A 25,080-nucleotide genomic window follows, 5' to 3' on the forward strand; every position below is an offset into this window, starting at 1 on the left:
CTGAGGAGAACAGATGGCACAACATATTCAGAGAGAGGCTTCGTTGGCTTATGTTATATTGTTCTTTACGAAATCTCTGCTCCCTCGGTACGAGTAATAAAAATTGCATTCATTGTGCCACCCATTTCTCTCCCTTTCTTCTATGTTCGTGTATATGCAATGCAAAGTTTTTCAAATTATTTCACTTAATTTCAAAATTCACATCTTTTGCATGCATGTACGTTCAACATTTATTTTACTACACTAAAACTTCAATCTGGGCATTGCGTGTTGGAATAATACATGAATGCTAGCTAATCATAATTAACAAGGTATAGCATGGTGCTCTCTGACCAGTTCATTTTTACTGTACCAGTAAAGTACCACCCTGGTCTAAAGGATGGTACGTTAGGTAAACTCCTATTTGTTTTACTGGAATCTGAAGGTGGTAACGAGTTTAACCTAAAGCATTCTCTGACAAACAGTGATTGCACAGGTTTATACCCCACATGCATTAATATAATATCTGCTAGAACAATTTGTTTAGTATTCGTGAACTACATGGGTTTGATTAAATGAACATCAGGTGGCTCAGTATAATAAGACCATTCTGTTTATTTTGTTCAGAAACCCACATTAAGTTTGATAAGGCTGTCATGCGTATTCATATCTGGAGGTTTTTGAAAGCATTTCTAACTTTATCATGGCACTTTTTAGTTTTTTTGTGTTGCACAGCAAAAACATATCCTGATTAGAAAACTACTGCTAGTAAACAAAATAAATATCTCCAGCTTGAAGAGCGAGTGAAAATATAATGAATTCCAAACCCCCAAGAAAAGATTCACTGATGCAACACCTTTTTTAGTTAAACAAAAAAGTCTAAGTAACCCATGAGTTTTTAAAGCCACAGAAACCCTACTTTTAGAAATTGAACAGAAATACACAGCAATCTGCCCAAATAATGTATGTTGTTGATACACTCATTTGAGCAATGTATGGTAGTTACGATTGAATTGTTCTGTTAAATTAATAATTATAATTCTGCTTCACTGATTCTAAATAGCAAGAGTGAATCTTTCTAGATGACATTTAATTAGTGGCTTCATTAAAGCACTGGTCTGATTCCAAGATTTCAGAGACCAGGTGGCAACAATCCACTGCAATATCTCACTATGGTCCAAAAATGAGGCTAAGGATTCCAGAAAAGACCAGAGTTGTTCTAGATATATAGAAATGCACTTCTGATGCATATAAAAAAATAACCACACACAAAAAAATGGGCTGCTCAACCACCAAAGCCAGCTACATTAATGCTTTGAATTGTTATAGAAAGACATTTTTGCATGTATTTAACAAGACAGTTAACAATGAGCAGTTATTTTTTGTCAGGCAAGGGAATTGCTTTGTAAATGAGAGCATCTTTTCTTGCTACATGTGCAAAGAATAATGCTGATTATGCATTTCCGAGTGTTCACCTCATACACTGCACAGCATAGAGCCAGACGTGAGGAAGCTGTGGAATTTCAAAAGTTGCAATGTAACTCTTTGCATATTAATATATGTCTTTCATTTACTGACAGTTTAAGAAAGTTTACAAATGAGAGGAGGCCAATCGGCCCATCTTGCTCGTTTGGTTATTAGTAGCTTATTGATCCCAGAATCTCATCAAGCAGCTTCTTGAAGGATCCCAGGGTGTCAGCTTCAATAACATTACTGGGGAGTTGGTTCCCGATTCCCACAACTCGTGTAAAAAAAGTGCCTCCTATTTTCTGTTCTGAATGCCCCTTTATCTAATCTCCTTTTGTGACCACTGGTCCTTGTTTATCTTGGGTCGACATTGGCAATACCTTTTAGAATTTTGAATGCTTGAACCAGATCGCCACATAGTTTTCTTTGTTCGACTGAATATATTCAATTCTTTTAGCCTGTCTGCATATGCATATTAAACCCGGAATAATTCTGGTCACTCTTCTTTGCACTCTTTCTAGAGCAGCAATATCCGTTTTGTAGCGAGGTGACCAGAACTGAACACAGTATTCTAGATGAGGTCTTACTAATGTGTTGTAAAGTTTTAACATTACTTCCCTTGATTTAAATTCAACTCTTTTCACTATATATCCAAGCACCTTTTTTTTTTTTTTTATAGCTTCCCCACTGTCTAGATGAAGACATTTCTGAGTCAACATAAACTCCTAGGTCTTTTTCATAGATTCTTTCTTCAATATAAGTATCTCCCATATGGTGTCTATAATGCACATTTTTATTGCCTGCATACAGTACTTCTAGTAGCTTCCCTTGAGGGATCGCCTTATAAAAGCCGTTGACTTGCACTTTTCAAACCAGCATGATTCATCTCTGTCCAAACATTGTTTGGGGGGAAAATATGTCAAGAGACGGACCTAGCGAAGAATAACAATACGTAACAGGAGGCAAGTGGCAGCTCAACCCACCACAGGCTTACTACACCGACATGGCACCTGACTGCTAGTTATGCATGTTTGTATATTTCATAAACATAAAATAATATGTTGAATCACTGACTGGTACTGTTGTAAGGCTGATGAATGACTGGATTCTATTGACAAACAGTGGCAGACCTAAATATTTTTTTTTTATAACTAAAACACCATTTTATTGTGTACATATGTTATGAGAATCAAACATATAAAATTTCTTTAGAGTTTCTTTAGTGCATTTTGGTGCCATAGTTAGATCAAATGAATTGACTTTGGTCTCTGTATGCTGGTTTTGAGTCAAATGAGTTTTCTTATACAGGCCACCTGAAGACTTTATTGCACATGAGAAAACTGACACACACAAATAATTGGTACAATGGCAAGCCTCTGCTCAAGAAAACCACAGGTGTGAATGGCAGGGGGTGTTGAGGTCAGGATTGAGGTGTGCTTGCTGAGCTGTCAGTGGGAGTTCCGCGGATAAGGAAAAGGTTCTAATTCCAGCACTGGAATTCCATGGGCAGACTCCTGGCAGGGGTGCCTGTCTAGATCATCAGAAACACCGCACAAATTATTTTTCAATGTACAAATCCCAAAGCAAAACATTCAAATCATGTGGAAATCGAACCCTAAATTCATGCATACCAAGAAAAAAAGACGTTATAAGCAGTGTGCTACTTTAGTGTTGCAGGTCTGTTGATATAACTAGCATTGCCTACGAAGACACTACTGTCCTCTCATAAATAAAGTACTTTCTTTTCTTCTATAAGAGTGCACTGCTAATGACACAGACTATGGCCAGTGTGCAATTGACCTGCATGAGGTGCTGGACCCCAGTCATTTACTGTAAAATGCTTAGCTGGTTATTAATACTAGTGGTTATACACAGACTTCAAAGACTGGACAAATTCCACTTTATATGTGCTCTGAAAAGGCTTTCCTGGTGATTACAACCAGTGAGAGAAACTAATCCTGTAAATTCAGACTTCACAGAAACTACAATTAGCGTCTCTGGCTACAGAAAAGGTGTGGATGACTGATCTCATCTGAGATTGACACAACATTTTTCAAACATCCCTACAGTGTTTGAAAAATTGCCTTAAGGGATGCTCTGAATAGATATTCTTTTCAGAAGCTTTGCTATACTTCCCTTATTCAGACTGAATATTGTATTGTTAATCTGCTATTCTACCAAATAATTACATCAGAAGAATACACTCTTCTTATCCATTGATTTAGACATATTATTTTATAAATAACTGATGACAAGAGAACTTGATCTTAACTATATATGTATGTATATTTTGTAGTTAAGATGAAATTAATGAAAGCTTTTATTTAACATTTTTTGTAATAACATTTACAGTTTATTACAACAAATATGAACTAAATACTAGTGTAAAGCTTCATGTCACTGTATAACGTGATTATAAAGTTTCATAAAAAAGTAACATTTTTATATAACATTGTGTTGACATAACCGGTTAGAAATAATAGTGGAATATTGTTTATAACACATTTATAGATGCTTTATTGATGGTTTACCAAAGTGTTACCAGTAATTCTGTATATTATTGATTGTTATCTGAGAAATATATTATAAATTACATTTGTTCTGATATGAATAAAATATACGTTGTAAATACTAATGTGTAAGACCAGGCCCTGAGCAGCAAGTAAGATTGATTACTTAAGTGCTTCATTATGATTAAACTACTTTATATAACATTAAAAAAAGGCAAGCTCGGTCAATATCAGAAATCTATACAAACATAAGCCAAAACAACAAAAGAAAAACACCCGAGATTAAAATAACAAATGCTACCATTCATTACATAACACTAATCTCATGAGAGCAGGCCTCTTGAAAAGGACCTTCCTTTCGCTTTTCAAATCTGTATTTGACTGTAGGCCTAATTGCCGGTGCACTGATGCTCTCCGGGTTTTAAAGTAGATTTATGTTCACAATGCAGAAATGGAAAAGTCTTTAGTAGATGCAATAGCAACAACAACAACAACAACAACAACATTCATATCCATAACAACAATAATCACAACATTTATGAGATATTCACTGAATGGCACTGTGTGTATGTGTTTTGGGTGGGGGGGTAAATATTAAAACTTAAGTAATGAAAATCTTGTAATCACTTGAAGAAGCACTGTAAAATGGACACCCTCTCACAAGTCCTGTGTTCACAAGTTCCATTTCAAATTCACCTTGTCTTTACCTGTGAATGATCAGGTTAATTTGACTTTCCCTTTAAAATCATTACTGGAATTACAACTTCATGTGTGTGTGTTTTATTCTGCTATTTCACTGTTCTTCCCCTTTAAAACTGCTTCGACTGCAATTGCTTTTAGAATACACAACATTGCTTAACGGGTCCCTTGGGAGTTTCAAACTATTTGCATGAAAAATAATAACTGATACATTCAAGACACTTAAAAGAGAAAATGTAAAAAGCAACCATGACTTTAGAGCCACTCAAGCATAAAAAAACTAAATTTACAGGAGGAACAAAAACTAGATTCATTTCAGAGTACGATTATTACATTTGGGCTGACTGCTAAAATGAAATAAAAAATACATTCTTTTGGGCGTCTCTACATTCCAAGGGGCATGCTGTTTGAAAATATTGTACAAATTAACATTCAGACATCAGTGCAGGCAGTCTCTAGATTACATGCAAAGTGCCTATGGAAATCATTTTGCTCTGCTTTAACCAGTGCTTTGCATGTAGCAATGTTGTTGTAAGGCTTAGAAACTTATCTTGAAGATCTGCTTTGTTTTTTATATACATCCTCATACATTAGGCAGTAAGAAATACATATGTGTGAGACTGCAATGGGCATATTATAACAATAAATAATCAATCAATCAAGCACTGATTGAAAATAATAAACAATCGTCATTGTGTTGACACTAAAATTAGTATTTGTGGGCACATGACTGATGTGGAAAAATGCCATGCTAAGCTTGAGATGGTCTAGTCCCAGATGTTACCATTGCTGCTCAGAAATCTGCATGTTTTAATGGTAATGCATTGTTTTATACACAGCATCAAGGCTTTCAATCAGCCATGACGGTGCTAATTCAAAATTTCAAGATGTTTAAACAGTTCTGGAAACACACACACGACCATTCCTCAGTGGCTCAAAGTGATTCAGGAAAGGAAAGAAAGCATTTCTGAAATGAGAAGTTAAAATCAGCAGAGAAATAGAAATAAATGAAGAAATACTCCCCTATAAATACAGGCATATCAATGACAATCAATGCAAGATGAGTGAATTCAAGTTAAACTAACATGGGTTTACCCAGTCTAGCACTTCATTTGAATATCCTGTATGGTCTTTAATGCAGTAAATATGTTTGTTGTCACACAACTCGTTGGAGTCAACAAGGTCAGTGTCAATTTCAACGCAGTCACAGGGTGGAAAAAAAGGAATTTAAAAGAAGACTTTAACAGATGTAGCAAATTATATATCTGCGCTGCCAGTCAAGCTCCTATTTTAGGAATTTTGAATGGCTTCTTTTGGTTCAAATTATGAACTATAGGATACCTCCTCTCATGTTTCCAAGCGCTATTAAAAAGATGCCCTTTTTGGAAATTTGTCCAAGAGGGAAGGGATCGATTTTAAAGGTAGGACTAAACTCCCTGTAGGGCATTCATTTGATTGGCTATCAATAACACTCCATTTTCTGAGGCTCAGGGGTTTTTCCTTCTCCTAACTAATCCACTGCAGTCCCTCATTAAGAAGCAACTGGACAAGGTTTCAGACAGAACACAGAAAAGTAACTAAAGAAGAACTGCATGTTTCCATGTGTACATTTAACATGTTCTGGAAACAAAATATGGCACAAGTGGACCAATATAAAAACAATTTAACAAACAAAAAATGAGTTTGTTTGATGGGAAGAAAAACAAAGCTGGGTAACTGATAGGCATCTGTTATAAATGACTATAAGCAATAGCAAAAGTGCATAATTATTTCTAATCATATTCTATAATTTTTAATCGCATAACTAATAACATGGATACCTAAACTAAAGATTTTTTGTAGACACAAAGTTCCCTCTCTGTACCTTCCGAGTCATGTAAAACAGCCCTGCTGAGTTAGGGGACTGACAGGAAAGTGAGGGGGTGTGGGGGACAGAAAAGGAACAGGATAAACTTCTATTGCTTCTGGCACAATATCCCAGACCTTGTCAGAAGAAAACGACCCAGTCATGTACTGTAAACGTGGCCAAGACGTTAGAACTATATAACACAGCACAAACTCTGCATCTGCCACAAACTATACTAGAATTGCACAAACGAGAAGCAAGGTTAGATTTTGCATCAGGAGCAAATAAAAGCATTGAATTATTTTTTTGTATTAGGGTTAATGTGGCTGCAGGAGAGGCAGGAGTTAAACAAGAATTCTGGAAGCTTAGTCTCACTCGCTGGTAGAGGGGAGCGGTAGTATAGATTTAAATTCACATCATTACCAGCTGCGGCAGACTTACTCAGCAACATTCGCGTATGGGCACAGGAAGAATCAGCCTTTATTCTCAAAAGACAGCAAAACTAATGTGCTTTATATTAGCATAGATACATTTTAAATACACCTCATGGCTACTTCACAATGCAGTAACCTAGTTTCCAAACACAAGACAGCTTCCTTTGACTCTTACCTGCTTTCAACGATGTAGTTGTTGTGTTTATTACACTACATCCTGTAAAGAACTGCTTGCAGCCCTGTAGTTCACTTGTCAGATCTGATAATGACCCTGAATTTAATTAGGTGGTAATTGATACCCTACATTCACCTCATCTTAACTGCTTTGAATCAGTGCTTTGTTTCCAGGCTTCAAAAGCATCTCTAAACCCATTTGCCTCAGTCAAAATGTCTGACCCCCCCTCCACTTCTTCTCCTCCAACACCCACCACCATTTCACTGTACAATGCTTCAAGTCACTTAAATGAATGTTTTCCATCTCAGGTGTTGTTCACGTACAAGACATGTTGAAGTTCTTCAGTGGAAGACTCGGGGACAGGTGATCTGAACCTTCGTGGGTTTGAAATCAGCTTGTTATCTCATAACATCCTGTACCATGTTTTATAATATATAGTTAAATAAGAATTGTAACAGTATAAGTCTTAAAGTGATGTCATTTGATACAAAGCATCTGTTACAAACTTGGATACCAAGAAGTTTCAGATTGCTATACGTTCTAATTTGTATATGCTATATATTGTGTCATTTACATCTTAGAACTTCTAGTTTGTCACAGCTACCAGAGATTAGCTGTTCTCTATACTGATCTCCTTTCTTCCACTGGTTTCCAGCCAACATCATCAGTATTTGAAATCGGGCTCTTGTGTATTAATTAATATTGATTTATTTCCAAACCCACTTCCAGAGCATTGTCTGTTATCTATCAGGTTTGCACACCGTGTTCAGATTGATGCTCTCAGACTCAGTTAGATATGGTCTGCAGAGCTGGGGGTAAGATATATACACAACACAACAGAAAAGAGTTCAGCCAGGAAGATATTCCATCAGTACACGTGAAGCGGTCTCGTCAGTGGCACATGACAATCATCACTGCTCAGGGACGCGACTAAGCAGAGCACAACTCGAGAACTGACAATTGCTGGTACGATACAGCGAGGGTGGGGGGGGATACCAAATTAACCCCCAGTTGACAAAATCATCCTTCTGCTTTTACATTATCTTCCCTGTGGAGGAGTATGGAACAATCTTTGGGGGTCGTGGAACAGAAAAAAAAAAAAAAAAAAATGTAATAAATAAATAAATAAATAACAAAGTGGTATCACAATAAATAGAAACTATATTACAGGCCCAACTACAGCATTTTTGTGAAAAGGAACTAGATAAAGCTTTTGATTTATCATGGCAGAACAAACCAATGGACTTACTCCTTGATTACTATTGCTTCAGATATTATTACTGCCTCCACACTGACATTCACTGCCCTGGGTAACTTAAACTAATAACCGCATTAAGCTTTTGAACTGATTAGGCTTACAAAATGAGGCTTATCATGATATAGTCATTTTACAGCTAAGCCGTTTTTAGCATAAGTGTAACCTCTTGCATCTAATTTATCCATGGCAAACATAAAACTATAACCTTTCATGCTGAACAAATATTATTGTATCTCAATAAGGTTTGGGTGTATGTGTGGCATTTGTGTGTAATATTTTATTAATCAAAAATACTAAAACAGAAAATCCTTGTGTTTTGTACCTTTGGAATTTTTATTTGAGGTGTAAAAAAAAAACACACGATTTTATATGTCGTCATGGAAACAGCAAGAGGCATTGCTGTTTGTGCTGAACATACCATGTAGGGTAATCAAAATATTCAATAATGTCCAGTTTGGCCACTGAATTAAACCGGTAAAGGACTTTCAGACATTGTGCTGGTGAAATTATCTTCCTTGCTGTGAGGGTTTGGGGGAAAAAAACAGTTTCTGAAACACACTATTAAATTTACTCATTGGCAAACTGTACTTTCTGCAGAAAGACTAGCAAAACAATTCACATCAGAGGCTTACAACCAGTGTATTAATTTAGCTAACTTTATTGCAGTTCTAAGCATCTGGGGTGAATGTACGCAGAGTGCCCTTTGAAAGATCAATAAAAGGACTTGAATAAGTGAAAAGAAGAGAAAAATAAAATACTGATTAAAATGCTTTCCCGTATATCAAGGTAATAAAAGTTGACGCTGTGATTGAACGCAGCATTAAAACTCTATTCCCTATACATTGTAAAAATGAATAGACTGCGAGAAAGCATCTAAAAACAGTGTGTGAGAATCTCGGTAGTGTTTTTGTCTTTGAAAGTAACTAAAACGGCTGGTTTGGTCCTATTTTAATATTTAAAAGAAGTGGTGACATTGAGCTCCCATTGTGTTAACAAGATAATCAGTTTTGAAAGTCTAAAGCATGTATAAACAATGTGGCTATTGAAAGCAGTCTTTCAATAGCCACAGTGTTTTTGTCCCTACACTAGAGAGAAACAAGCTTATAAGTGCTTTGATTGGTAAAGGAATATTCCTCATAAATTAGAATTAGAGTGATATGATCACAGATGGTTTTCCCTGTCATGAATGACCTGCAAGCCTGCATTTGTGTTGAACACATGGTTTTGTGTATCCATTAATTTTCCAAAAACCAAACCAATGAGAATGCAATTAGACACAATATGAAAACATATTACTTGGGTTGAATAATGTGTCTGATGGTACCAGAACATCTTCAAACACCTAGTAAAGGTAGACAAGGTGAATCATGGGGAACATGGTTTCCCTTGGTAACTGGGTTAATATAGAATGTCATAATTGGACCAATGATAGGATAAATTAGTGATATATTTTTCATCTTCACTGGCTTTATAGTAAGTAATATGTCCAACTTGGCAGAGACTGTAATATGTGCATCTTCTAAGCTAAGAGAAACAACAACAAGATTTTAGTCAGAATTTTCACAGATTTAAAATTTCATGGATCTACAAGATGTCGAAACGTCTCCAAAGGCATTTGGCACTACCTGCCTTCCAAATCTTGAGACAGTGCTGCCTGGCCAGTACTGTATGACACAAATCAACTGCATTGTGCGCAATTCATGGTTGTGGGTAAGTTGTACATGAATCAGATGCATTTCTCTTTAAAATACATCCCATCAGGGACCAGGGACTGGTTTGGGGAACTCAATAACCACCCTTGTATCTGGCCTGCCCAACTTCCCGGTCTCAATCCAACTGAGGATCTATTGTATAAACTTGACCAACACCGTCATATTTATTGAAATAACTGAAACGCTACCCTTTGGATTTAATACAACAAATTTCCTGCTATAAAACAAAAAAAGAGAAACATCATGCTGGGGCTTGATTCTCATGAGTAGGAGGCCACATTCCAATCTTTAAAGTGTCCAGTATAGTAGGTTGATTTGATTTGATTTATTATAATACTAATTAGTATTAGTATTATAAGAAAAAACTATGAAGGACTACAATATGGCCCTTGAACATGACCAGTAATAGGATCATCTTCTATAGCATAACATTACTACCCATGATTCATTCAACTTTATGAAGCAACATTTGTTAATTCTATAGGCTCATGCAAAACTTTTGGCCATAGCTGTATCTGTTACCAGATGTAACAAATAAAATGTGAATTTGTGTAATAAAGTCTTGTTAAAGAAAATCAACATTTTCAGATTTAGGACTACACCACTGCACATTACTTCTCTGAAGTCGCTCCCCGTCCCCCCACCCCCGTCCAAAATGCTAAAAGGGTGTTATGGCCATATTAAAATCCAGTATTGAAACCACAATGACTGTTCACTGTGGCCATATTTATATAAAATACCGTGATTGTCCAATTAAAGTTTGCTACAGTGAAATCCCCCAAGGGCACTGCTCTGCTGCTCTGTAAGGATACATTCGCATTGCAAGTCACTTTACAAAGTAATATATTGTTTGACTTGCACATCAAAATGACAGTGTGAACTGCACAGTGTGAGACAAGCCATTCCAGATCAGAATAAATAAATAAATAAATAAATAAATAAATAAAATAATAATAATAATAATAATAATAATAATAATAATAAATAATAATAATAATCTGCAAGCTTCAAAAAGATAGTTTCATGTGTTTTTTTTTTTTTTTTTTTTTAAAGCTTAAATCCATTGATAAAGATACAAAACAATATTATATTGAAAACAGAAAGCATAGGTGTGTACGCATTCAACGAGGTTATGCACTGTTCTTTTGGTCAATAACTTTTATGGTCTATACTAATGAATCACAGTGGACCGGATATAGAACGAGATGCCTTCATTCCAGACTGAGAAACAAGATCATAAGCAGGAACGATCTAATCTCTACTAGACAAAAAGACAAAATGCACATTTGCAAATACTACAGTAGATCACTTTTTGCAAGTCCTTGCCTTGATAGATATGTTTATAGATATGTCTCATGGCTGTAGTGCTCTTTATAGCACACAGAATGATTAAACAGACTTCAACTCTTCAAATTAACTGAGAAACTCGCTCAACATAAATGCTCTACAAGATCATAAATATGAAAGGTGTCTGGACTTGGACAGTCCTACATTCATCATAACATCCTTAATATATTTTCTGATGCTGTATTGATTCAGATGTCAAAACAGGCGCTTATCAGCAAAAGAATGTAAATCACATTTTGGTTCTCGCATAAACCCATGCACCTGCTCAATTAATAAGCTGCTTAGCACCGTGCTTATCGCACTGTAAAGTCCCAGAATTGCAAGGATGTCAACCCACAAGCACATTTTTAAATGCATTGTTTGAAAAAAGATTAATTCAATGTGCATGATGTGTTATACATTCCCCACAGACTTTTTTTAAAGGCATAAGCAAAACTGACACAGAGATTTACAACTTAACACAAAAAAAAGTTAATTTTAAAAAAGAACCCAATTCCATACCTATATTTCATTCCTGTCAGCTTTGCAGTCGACTCCTTTAGAGAAATGTGATTCCTCGGAGTGAATGTTCCAAAACTTCTTGCAATAATAGCTACTGTTCGGAATTTAGCTCTGGCTGCATTCACCACGTTGGGGCTGGTTGCATTTTGCTTGCTGTAGCGATCGTCTCCATTCCGACCCTTTAAGTTGTGATCTGTACAAGCGATGGAGACCTGCATGGCTTTATCAGTTAAACTGATCAACTTCAGCTAAAACAAACACAATTCTTGACTAAACACACCGCCAACGTCTTCCTCTCCCTCTAAGAGAAACAATACTCAATTCAATTCACTGGGATTCACAGGCTGTCTTTTTTTTTGGGGGGGGGGGGGGGGGGGGGGGGGGGGGGGGGGGGGGGGGGGGGGGGTTATTCCGGAATGATGTCAAATGAGCATCAGAAGAGAGGTATCCACTGTGTGCTCTTTAAAGCTAAGTGCAAGTGACAGAACCAGTGAGTGATGCAGTACAGGACACTCCTGCATTCACAGGAAACCAGAATATACAGCAATCACAAAATGAATTCTCTTTTCCTTTTTGTTAAATCGTCATGCACTTAGTGGAGCTTTCTAAAGTGCCTCAATTGCACCAGCCTAATGAAGTTCCAGTAATCAAACAGTTTTAGCAGCAAAGCTACACCTCAGTGAATCTCCTTCAGTATTATAAAGAATCAGTCACTTTAGTCCTGAGGTCTTGCTATGATTTTCTGCAGATAACTTCTTTCTGAATTGATATAGATTACTCAGCTACTGTCCTTAAAATGCACAAAGAACTTCAACAAGAATCAATTAAATACAATCAAATAAACAAATCCAAACCCTCTACTGATCAGCACAGATCCCCAGGGAAGAGACATCCATCTAAATGCTTTGATCGGAGTGCCAAGGAAAGAAAGACTTCCTAAGCCTGTGGTCCTTTATCTAATAAGTTATCTGTCTAAAAAGAAGAGCAGCTTAATATCTGGTTTGCCATTACGCCAACAAGCTAGCGAAGCTCTTTTTTATCTGCAGGATGTGTCCTTTGCTGCAGAAAGCAACAGAAAAAAAGGAGCTGTGCGTTCAGTTGCTGCTTCCTAGGCTGGTCTGCGCTGCATCTGCACCAAGAATTAGTATCTGCACTTTTTTTTTTTTTACCAGTGGCTCTGTTTTCAGCAAAGAGGATGAAATGGCTGTGTGATTTATGGGAGGGGGAGTGGATAAAAAGAACTGGCAAGGCAGTGTGTGGATTTGGAGCGGATTGTCTTATGCTATTGTTAACTAGTAACATGACTACAATGCACTCTCACCATTATGCTGACCACAATAAAACAGGGATGGTTTCACTCAGCTGAGGTAAAAGAGAGAGCTGTGGCTCTTGGGGTCAGGTAGCAAGGGGGGAAAAAAAAATAGTGCAGGGGTCTGAGGATACTGCAGCTTTGCAAACCTTTTGTTGAAAGGGCAAATACTAATTAGAAATGAAAAATCTATTTTTAATGTCCTACTTTATGCTAAACAAACCTCCTCTGTTATTTTACATGTATTTGATATTATGAAATAACTGTATATAAAGAAAAAAAGAAGATTTAAAACATCTGTATTACCATTAGAAATTAAAAACATAATTTTATTGTAACTGCAGTTTCATCTATATATGATACCATACAGTGATATTCATGACTGGAGTCAAGTTTGCAGTTTTCATATTGCAATTAGGATCTATTAGTAAGGTAAGGAATTATATGTTTAGAAATGCATAGATTCTAATGGGGATGTATATTTTAGAGTGATTTATTCCATTATTGCAATTTGTATTTTTCAGATTGTCCCGTGCTCTTAAATACAGGTGGGAAGAAATGGTGAAAGTTACATATGTAGCAATCAGAAATTAGAGTATATGGGCCATACTAATAAATAAACCTAAAGTGCTGCTGCACATTATAGATCATTTTCTCATTAATGTACCTGAAATATGTGATAACTTGAATTAATGATGTTTCCAAATACAGCCATATGACTTTGAATGCCAAGCTACAGTACATGGGACATACACTCCCTCAGAATCATGAGCACAAACACAGCACAATAAAGCAATGAGGCGAGAGGCTGGCTCCCTTCATAGGCAGGGAGCAAATACTGCCTCAAAAGCAGACACAGGCTGAAACAAGGCTTGTGGCAACATAACTTTAGCTTGTAGTTGCAGCATGATGAAAGGCTCCCCTCAATGCAGATAGGAGCATAGTGCAAGAGAAGGGGAGGCAGTAATACACTACACTGAAATAAACAAAGCGCTTTCATCTGCATACAGCATTTTCACTCACAGCTACTTCAGAACCAATTATTTCAAATAAACATCATGACATTTGTCTGGCTCCAGTTTAATATTGTGACTCGAGTGATGCTTATATTTTCTTTCTTCCAGTGAATGAGTTGAACATATTTTTATTCCTTTTTTAGTTAATTTACTCTGCACCATACTGCAAGGCATGTTAGTCTTGCATCAAAATATTTTGCAGGTTTTTCTAGCTAGGCATGCACTTTTCTTTTTCAGTTATACTTATGGTTAGTAATTATATGGCTTGAGGGGTAAGGTGGCCCACAGCCTCCTGTTGCACAAATTGCATTTCACTAAACAGTACATGCATGCCTGTGCTTGGAATTAGATATCATCTGTGAAAGGATTTATTTATTTATTTATTTATTTATTTATTTTGTTACGCTTAAAATGTGAAACATCTGTAGTTGAGAAGTTTAACTATGCTTCCATTTATTTCACTTTATATAATTTATTTTAAAAAAAAGCAGCAATTTATATTGGGTAAAACATGCATCTCAACTCGCAGTCAACTGTACTGTTCTATGAGAAAGCTGTAATCATTTAGAAATTACAATAGCTGACAGCTCTGCAAATCTGCTCAGATTATTATTATTATTTTAAATGTGACAGATTTTGTATCTGTATTCTGCTTTTACTTCAGAATAGCAGTTTTGTTTTCTGTTGCAGAACCCACAGAAACGTGTCTCCAAATCTCCAAATTTTTGCAAGATGTGAAATATGTATAACACTGAATAAAAAGGTGTAGATTATACTGTTTTAGACAAAATGTACACGCTTTGCAGCATATAAATATGTACAGCTACTTCCACACGTTTTGTATCACCCTATAAACATGAACTCATTTTGCTTTATAAAGTAGAATGAAACCTGCTATATAACGTTACATTAACATATTGACTTACATACCACTTTGTAGTTTTCCATATACTTACCGAAAAACAGACAGAAATTGAAAAATGTGACATTTCGAAATCCAACATGAAATATTGTACTAATATTATGGCTTCTGGTAGACTTTTGCGATATCATTCTGCAGTAAATTATGTTCATATAGTATTTTTTTTAAATCTCTCAATCCGAAAAATCTAGGTAATGCTAAACTTTTGTCCATTGCTGTACACATTTACCTGTCAAGGGCCAGTTACAAAGAATTAATTCCAACCTCCAGGAAATTGCAAGCTAAAGCAATCTGCTACACATCAACATTAATAGTGATAGTGTTGTGCTGTTTGTCTTCTTTATCACAGCATAAAGCCAGCCAGAGAAAAACTGTTGTTTTTTTTTGTTTTTTTTTTGCAGTTTACATAATGCAGGTGACATAATACACATCTTTTGTACAGATCTGAAACAAACTGGTGTGATTATCTACTGTGAAAACATAAAGAAACCATAACACTGTTTCTGAAAAACACTGCACCGTAAATGCAATTTGTAAATTAATGTTGATGTGCAATTATTCAAGTGTTCTATAATGGACACATAGTTAACCTGTACACTAGCGGGATTATGTTTCCATTTCTATGGGAACGTTGGCATAGCTTGACCTCATTAAAGGATTAACATCATGGTATTTATTGTCATGTTATGTTGCAGGAAATTAACCCTGCTGGCGATGGCCGACTTCCATATCTGTTTTCAATATAGGAGTGAGGGTGACCCAGTATGGCAGAAATCCAACCCGTGGTGTATGGTAAAAACACTGACCCCCAACCAGCTATAGGGCACAACAGAGATACAGAATAGATGAAAAAACACAGCAGATAAATGACTTGAAGAAACAGGAAACTTGACAAACATGAAAAACAAAGTGTTTGCAAGGGAGCTAAAATAATGTAACACTGATGTTAAATAGTTAATTGGTGTGTTTACTGGCTTCAAGTGCCGTTCACTGCTCAGGTATTAGGATATTTTAGAAGAGGGATAAAGAGCCTTTACAGGACAGTATATGTTGTGAAATTGATATTTTCATCCGCCTAACCCTCTTACATAGTCCCTAACTGGTTTTACCTTATGGTTTATAATAGGTCAATCTGAATTGACCAAGCAGCACCATTACTGATTATAACACTCTTGTTCTTTAATATGGGAGTCAAGGATAGCTGAGATGACCATTGATTTTTATGTAAAAGACCAGAATCTGAAAATTAAAATCTGGCTTTTATGACCCTGTGTACTACCTGTATATAACCCCAAGTTGTATCAGAATTATGTTCAAACTTCAATTACTAGTAGTAAGCTATATGAAAGAAAATGTATTTCATAGTGAAACTGTTGAACGGTTTTGTTTCAATTTACATCAGTTGCCATTGCCTTAAACAACTGGTTTATACAGTGAAGCAGAATATATTATATCGGAGCAGAACCTACTTTTGTGTAACTTGGGAACCAGACTCATTAAAACCTGTGCAAAACAGGATTTTAGAATTGCAATTCCCATCTTCAATATTTGAAGAAAGAGACTCATTAAATTCAGAAATAAAGTCGATCACAATTGATTCAAAACATGCTTTTCATCACTGCTATTCAGAGGTAGAAACAATAACAATATAACAGGGTTTATTATTTTTATATTTTTTAATGTGTAGATTATGTGAAAAAGATCTTAAGAAGGCAATAAAATTGCCTGCCTTTGGCATTTAAAAAAATAAAATAAAATAGCTCAAAGACTCACATGCACTGTTGGAGATAATAGGTCAGTTGAATGTATCCAAATAAGGATAGATTAGTGTTTAGATCAGTTGCCTACACCCCAATGTCTTCCACCCCCTCTAAACAGTGGCACTGACCGCATTTCAATCTGCTCAGCTTCATATTTGTAGCTGTGGCACCCATTCTGTAGATGATGCAGACCACATGATGAAGGCAGAAATAGAACATGGTGCTTTTAAATGCTCTCCTGCTGGCCCCTGGCACCAGTTACAGCCTGGCCTATAATGGACGACAGAACAACCCCATAACGCTACCAATCCTGGAGAATACACTATTCCGAAAAAGCTTTGATGGGTACGTACCTTATTTTAAAATATTGTGTGCCACAGTAAAACTGCTCACTAATAATTGCTTATGTAATTAAAGCAAAACAAAAAAAAAAAACATGGATTGCATTTTATACTTGTAATGATATAGTCTTGTGGAAATGGGAATTGTGCAAAAAGCCATGTGCAAAAATAATGGCTGATAAAAGTAACCCATTACTTGCACTTTTGCCCTCAATGTTTAAATCATTTGGTGATGATGATTTTGTATTACTGTAATATTCCCCTATTGAAGCTATAGCGGTCCATGTGGTACACTTATTTATTCACAATTTCTATAGCAGGGTGCTGGCTAAAGGTTGGGACCAACACAGCAGCTGCATAGCAATGAATTGAGGCTGAATCTCTACAGAGAAGCCTTTAACCATTTGTGTATCTCGTCAAAAGAGAATACACGCAAATCTGCTTGACTTGTACATTTGAGTCCCGTTTAGTACATCGCTTTCAATAGGTAATGTAGCACGTTGAAGTAATCAAAAAATATCAGAGTGATGCAGTAAGCAGCTGTCACAAGCCAACAGAGAGATGCTACATGTTATCTTATAATTGGATGTTTTCTAATCTTCAACCTATGGATTAGTTTGAAAAGCAAATACCCCTGTTTGTTCAGGTTTTTATTTTTTTATTCTGCAGTATATGAAGATATCTCCCCCTCCCAAAAGCTGCTGTTGTGCTGTCTGATTTGTCAATAGAAATGCCTGTGAAGCCTTTGGGCCTTGTGGTTTGCACTCCAGGGTCCAATTAGGTCTCTCTTCTACCAAACCCAATAAATCTAATGACTGTGATTCATTATTGTTTTTTTCTTTACAAACGCAAGGTTTCTTTCAGTTCTGGGATGTATAACTCAAAGCACACTAACTGAAAGTTGGGTTGCTCGCTGGTTGAGTTGGATTAAGACAACATCCAGTTTTGCTATGTTTCAGGAATCCAGGTTCCCCTTCACGTTTAAATATAGTATTTCTATCCAGTTATGGGTCATCTACTACTGTATGTCTGAAACAGATATTTTGTATTATTATTATTATTATTATTATTATTAGTAGTAGTAGTAGTAGTATTAGGTTTTAGCCTTGCTTTACTGATGACACAGTTTCTTAATTACATCTGTTATATGATTCATTAAAATTGGTGAAGATTGCTCTGATTCAATGTCTGCCAGATCCTCTGTGTTTTCAAGATTGCATTAATTAATGCAAGTGAGATCGATTTCCAAATTAAAAACAAATTCACAGTTAGATGCACAGATGGTTCCTCCTAATTAGTGAATAGCATTGCAAAACGAAAAGGATGCCTGGAGCTTTATTATTATTATTATTATTATTATTATTATTATTATTATTATTATTATTATTGCTTAAAAAATGTACTAATTTAACTGCTCCTATTTCAACATAAATATTCTAGAAATATATTTATAAACTGCAACTATAATCTGTGGTTACATTTTGAAAAAAAGCTATCGATTTTACAAGAAAAATAGATAAAATGCTGCAGTCTCCCATGTGATTATATATGTTGTAACCCTGTCAAACACTAAGGGCTTCTTGGGAAACTGACTATTACAATAGTAGAACTTAGACTGATAAAAGAAGTGTAGCACACATTAGGACTTAATGTGCATAGGTAGCATAATTAGTGGTAATGAATGAAAGTACCCTTTACAATAGGGCAATTATCCCACAATATATTACAGTTCTATGCCACAGTTAAAAATAAGTATTACCAATAAAACAGCTCCTCCTGCAGGATAGTTTGAGAGTAAATTATAATTTTCCTCCAAAAGACAGCACTGACTGGATTTTTTAAATAATAAAATTATTATTATTATTAGTATTATTATTATTATTATTATTATACAAAAAGATAGTCTTGTTGTGGTAACAATATTTAGCTGGGGCTTAAAACACACACACTCCCATTTCCAGTAAATGCACATATAAATAGTGATGTGACTTGCAGTCCTTGGATTAATGTATGAGGTCTCTTAGTGCTGCACATGAGCCTGGTTTGCGAATTGTGTTTCTTGCTGAGTGACAAAACTGATCATGAGAGTCTTTGAAACTGTAAGGTTTAGTGGTGGTCATTATCAAACTACAACCAGGCTCAGCTACAGCAACATTAACAGACTCAGCTGTTAACTTAAAGTTAAGTCTTATAGTAGTACATGAGGTAAATAAATAACAAAAAAAAAACAACACAACAACACTTTAGAAATTATAACCACAATGTTAATCCCTACTGTCCCACACATCATTTTCCATTTTAGAAACTTTCATGCAACTTCTGGCAATGTGGAAACTGCACTTTTCAAGCAGATTCTTTAAACAGTATATTTAGAACTATAATTCCCCTCTCGGTTCTGAACTGCTTCCTAAATATGCCGCAACATGAATACAAATTTGTAACTAACCAGATTCAGGTTTGGCCCTAACCAAAGATGGAATTTCAGCTAAATTCTTCAATATTACGTTCCAATAATCGCAAATAGTATTAACATTATTAACCTATATGAATTCAAACAGAATTTAGGAAATTCAGGAGAATTATATAATATATATATATATATATATATATATATATATATACTATATTATATATAATATATACGGATGGCCTAAATCCTGCCTGCCGTCCCAGTTCAATTTAATGACATACTATCAATGTTGTTTCAGGAGTTCCATTTCACTTAATTTGTATTCATGGACATTAAATAATGTTCAACTATCAAGTGTTTTACTTACAAGGTTAAATGAATTGGTATAGTAAGGACTTCTTAGAATAATGACTAATTCCTTTATAATTATGTAAACCTAAGCATTTAATGAGGAGATCTGCAAGACTACATAAAAAATTAATTATTTTTCCATGCTGAATTAGTAATGAGCACTTAACATTAATGTTTGTTCATACCTCTAATTAAATAAAGTACATGATAGCTCCATTATTTCTTGCTTGTAACTTCTTTGTAAAACCACACAAGTTATATGATGATGATGACCAGGACATTTAATACAACTTAGAGATTCACAAGATATTTCTTTGGAAAACTTACTACAGGGAGCTACTTAACTGAAGGCAGAACAGTTATCTATCTAAATTTAAACTTGCAATAAACATACATCCAAAAATGCATCTTCCTTAAGTCTGATAAGTTGGTCTACATAAATGCTCTAATGCAACATTATTGAACTTTTAGGCTACAGTGCACCTCATTCATGTCAATGGTATCGTGCACAGATATTTCTGATTCAGAGGAGCAGATCTAACATCAGTTTCACCAGTGCATTCTGGGTTCAGATCAAACACTTAAGAGATTCAGTCAATGCACAGTGCAGTGAGGAAACACAATAATACAGTGGACTGATTTAGAGAATATTTTTGAAAAAAATCTGATGACTCTGAGCATGATAATAGGCAAAGTTCAGAAATGATCTAGAACCATTACTGCTACTATTACTACTTATAATAATACAATCTTCCTTTAGTGAAATTCCATGTTGAAAACCTAAACTGTGCCACTTGTGTAACTTGCCTTTGTACATCTATTTAAATTATTCACTTGTAGTGTATAAATCTCTCAAAAGCATGACTGTCAGAGGGTATATCAGGCACATCACAATGGCAGCACCATTTTAGGTTTGAATTCAAAGTGAGTTGCAATACGTCATATTTTATAATTGGAATCACTCAACGCTTTGAGTTTGGTCCCTGTAGTAGTTTGCACTGCAGCTATGTAAGGCTGCAATTTCATTAAGGGGTTCTCTGGTTATTTAAAACCACAAAACAAATGTCATTAGAACTATTTATAGTTAACAGCCCTATTCTGCTTTACCGAGATAAAACATTCGACGTTCAAGCCTGTTGGACAGAATTTAATTCATTTCTTAACCTTAATTCCCATTATTTTGCTCTTCATTGAATGTATCCACTTTGAAATCTTGCATATTTTGGTCGTGTTTTCAATGACAACCTTGTGCAGCAAAATCTCTTAAAATAAACATACAAACATTGCAACACAAATCGAATTCTTAAAGGAATAAACACATTTTAAACTGCATGAAACTAGTATTAAAACTACAGAGAATTTGCCTTTGCACTTTCTGTGAAATATGAATGAAAGGCTCCAATAGTCACATTAACATTAATCTTGGTCAAACAAAAAAGTTTTAACCAAGACAGGGAAAGAATGAATTATGTCTGCAAGACATGTCCAGTCCTTTACTCTTCTATTTCAGATTGACAGTTTTATTTAGATTGCTGTTGATTCTGAAAATCATCTCCTTAGCTTCCATCTTCGCTTCTCTAAAAGAACACACTGTTGGTTATTAAGTTGATAACCTTGCTGTCACCAATCTAACTTGAATGTCTTACTGACCTCCAGGTTAAAGGTTACAGGTTTGAGTTACACAATGCAAGACACTTATTTCCATACTCTGTGCTGGTATTATACATTTCATCCATCATAGCCCTTATTATACAGGTTGCATAGACAGGAAGCAGAAAGCCAGCCAGCTGTGCCTAGCACCATACAAATAGGATAAGCCAGAGAGTGTTTACAGTTGAGTCATTATACATGAAGAATGAGAAGTCGTGTTAAATCTCAACACAGGTTTTATTGCACATACCACACCTTACTGTATATGTGGATATAGCACCCTTCATGTGCAAGTATCCAAGGCTCATGCTGTGTCAAAAAGATAACAGGCACCGAGTTCCATAGTCGACGGGCCTAAGATTTATTACTGCGTTTCCAACTCATTCTAACAGAACTCATTCTGTGCTGTCAGAAACAGGTTTAAAATACACCACCTGGTATCAAACATAAATGATTTATTGGGAGGGCAGAGGTTGCATTCAATCCCACAAATTCAACGTCCAAAAAACGAGCACTCTGACAGAATACTGAGCAACAATTCTCAAGCTCTTAAGAAAAGACCGGAACTCTGGATACTGAAAACTGGAATTCAAGTGAAAATAGCAGCTAAGCAAAGAAAATAGCCATCCTTTCGCACAATTACCAGCATCAGCCAATATGATGTTTTTCATATGCCAATACCTGCCACTTTCACAAGATTTTCCCCCTGAAGCAGCAGAACTACTAAGATAGACATATATTTGGATGTGATTTATGTAGAGTTAGAGAAGAACTTCATCAACACTGGACTCCACTGACAACTCTGACCAACATGCTTACTGTAGCTTGTCAGCATTAGAAAAGCATGTCTAATCTTGTTACTATTGTTGTTCCTGAAATGCTGAACACCGGCAATAGAAAGGAGATGCCACAGGCAGAAAACTGAAACACAAAAATCTAGAAAAAAAAATAACTGCCAGCTGCTTATAAGTTTCATTCAGAATGAACAGCAGTACTTAGTCTGAGGAAAAAAATATAAGGAAAGTAAAACCATAATATTCCTAGGAGATGGGATGTTTTCAGTGTTGAATTAAAGGGTATCATCTTTTTTTTTATATCACTAATAACTTAAAACCATCATTTTGATACAACATTATTATTCACAATCCATTATTCTTATCCTTATTCCATAAAGAAACACAAATTAATTATGCTACATTTTTTTGCATGCCTAAAGACTGCATGACTTCTATAGTCAGTTTATAATAGAATTTAAAAAAGGTTACTTTGAATTGGTTAAAGTGCAAACCTATTTGCAGATCAATGACAGTTAGGGCGCTTCTGTTAACATGACAGTTTTTTTCCTACTGTCTGTTACAATTCCAGAAAGTGATTAAGTCAGTCTGTGAAAGCAAGTATCAAGCAACAAGCATCAAGTTAAAAAAAAAGCACAATGCTGTACTCTAGGAAGGCCTGTGCACTAATAATTTATTAACATTTTGCATAATTACATATTTTGCTAAATATGCTACAGTACCAACAGTATAAATGGTAGCCATTTTTTTGACCTACACAAAACTGCGCACCAAGAAAAGTTACTATACTATTTTACTTTACTATTTTGCAACCTCCCCTGTTGCTCTGGGGTTAATTTGTGGTTGTGTTAAAGTATCTGTCTCTGCTTTTTAAACATGCAAAAGCTACTCTACCTGTACAGCATTCCAGTCTCTGCTTTGACTGTTTCCTGCAAGGACTGCGTGTGCACGATTAGGAACTGCTTGAAATGTTTCAGTTCCACTGCTTCGTTTGACCTCAGGCTCCAGCACATACCTGATGGATACACTTTTTGACCTGTGCTAGGTCTTTGAAACTTTGAAGGGATTTTATCCTGTTTTTGCACACCCCGTTGCTTGGGGTTAGAGCTCTCACTGCAAGGAACTTTGACCAAGTGCATGATTGTGTCTTGCTTTGCAGAAAGAAAAACAAAAAGGATCCCAAAAAAGAAAGTTAAAATCCAGATTCTTTTAATTCAAAAACAAGGAAAAACTGCATTTTCAGCAATGCACTTGTTAGACTCCTCTGTTGCTTGTAAATATCTATTTTCCATCACATTTCCCTGAGCATATTATGTAGCAGATTAGTTATGTTTTACTGCCTGACAAATACCATTGGAATCTAGGGCACTGTTTTTCTTCAAAGTGCAATCTGTAGCGAGTGCCTCCCTTTTAACTGTGCCTACATGAAATGGACAGAGGCCAGGTCCAGTGACCTTGTGATTTCAGTTTGAGTCTAAATCTGACATTGGGTCTTTGAGGAGACTGTGGGAATAAAGAGGTCTGCCAGTTCCTCATGTTATTCTGGGAACATCTACTATTACAGGACTGGTACTGAACCTTTTTTTTTTTTTTTTTAAAACCATCTGTTCCCAGACTGTCTACAAAACTTTAACAAATATGAAGGATGTGAAGAAACAGAGAGATTTTTTTTTTTTTAACAATAAACTATCCAGAGGCATCCAGGACTGCTGTGATATACAAAAACATTTAAAAATAGGCACAACAAATTCTTCAAATACTGTATGACAAAACCACATTAAAACAATTGTATAATTTAAAATATATACAGTATATTCATATTTTGAAAGGAAGGATCATTCATCATTCTAGAAACTAAAGATATTTTGAAGAAAGCATTCAAGTACTTTACTCTTATGAGGCTTAAAAAAAAAAAAAAAGAAAAAAAAGACCTGATAAGAGCGGAACTAAATAAATATTGCAGCAGGCGATCAAATCATTTTGTCCGGCATACCAAATAGCAAAGATTGTTTCCCATAGCGAATCATGGCCAGAAGTCAACTGACAATGGAATTCCCACACTGCTCAGACACACTCTATAGGAGAGCGGCCACTGCCTCACTTTTTCCAATTATGATTTTTTTTTTTTTTTTCATCCCTAAATTGAATTAACAGTGTCTTCTGAGGCATCTATTTTAATAGCAAGGGTGACCTATATCATTAATTTCTTGCAGCCATTCTACCTTTCATGGTTATTTCATACACATCGCCTCTGTCACTTACAGTACATGCAGGAAAAGCATGGGGAGAGTTTTAAACAATTTCTCATATACCGCTGTTGGTTAAGAATTTCCGGTTACAACAAAACACTACTTTCATGGAGTAGGGTCTTTCACAACAAAGATCTTGAGACTTAAAATTTTGTATTTTTAATATAAATAAAACCTTTTTTCCCCTTAACAGTGTGGAGTATGGTGTGTAGATAAGTGGAACAAAAATCCTCATTTAAATGCATGAAACTCTGAGGCACTGACACAACAAAAGGTGAAAAAAAGTTCAAGGGGGTGTAGACTTTCTATAGGTACTGTATGCACCACAGTTTCCTAACGTCCACATTTAT

At 35.6% G+C, this 25,080-nt stretch overlaps 1 protein-coding gene across 2 annotated transcripts in view; it reads right to left on the minus strand.

The window, feature by feature from the left end:
- LOC121322965 (voltage-gated potassium channel subunit beta-1) overlaps positions 1–23,791 on the minus strand; it is a 54,302-nt gene extending 30,511 nt beyond the window's left edge. Inside the window, exon 1 of one of the 2 annotated variants that reach the window (XM_041263627.1) lies at positions 23,376–23,791. In XM_041263627.1, coding sequence (XP_041119561.1) covers positions 23,376–23,620 — 245 coding nt within the window. In that variant the 5' untranslated portion in view covers positions 23,621–23,791. Of the gene's footprint in view, positions 1–11,928; positions 12,274–23,375 lie in introns of those variants that run through there. The other variant, XM_041263628.1, reaches the window with a different exon arrangement.
- Between the last annotated feature and the right edge of the window lie 1,289 nt (positions 23,792–25,080).

Source organism: Polyodon spathula, chromosome 11 (genome assembly GCF_017654505.1).
Source record: "Polyodon spathula isolate WHYD16114869_AA chromosome 11, ASM1765450v1, whole genome shotgun sequence".
Lineage (NCBI taxonomy): Eukaryota > Metazoa > Chordata > Actinopteri > Acipenseriformes > Polyodontidae > Polyodon > Polyodon spathula.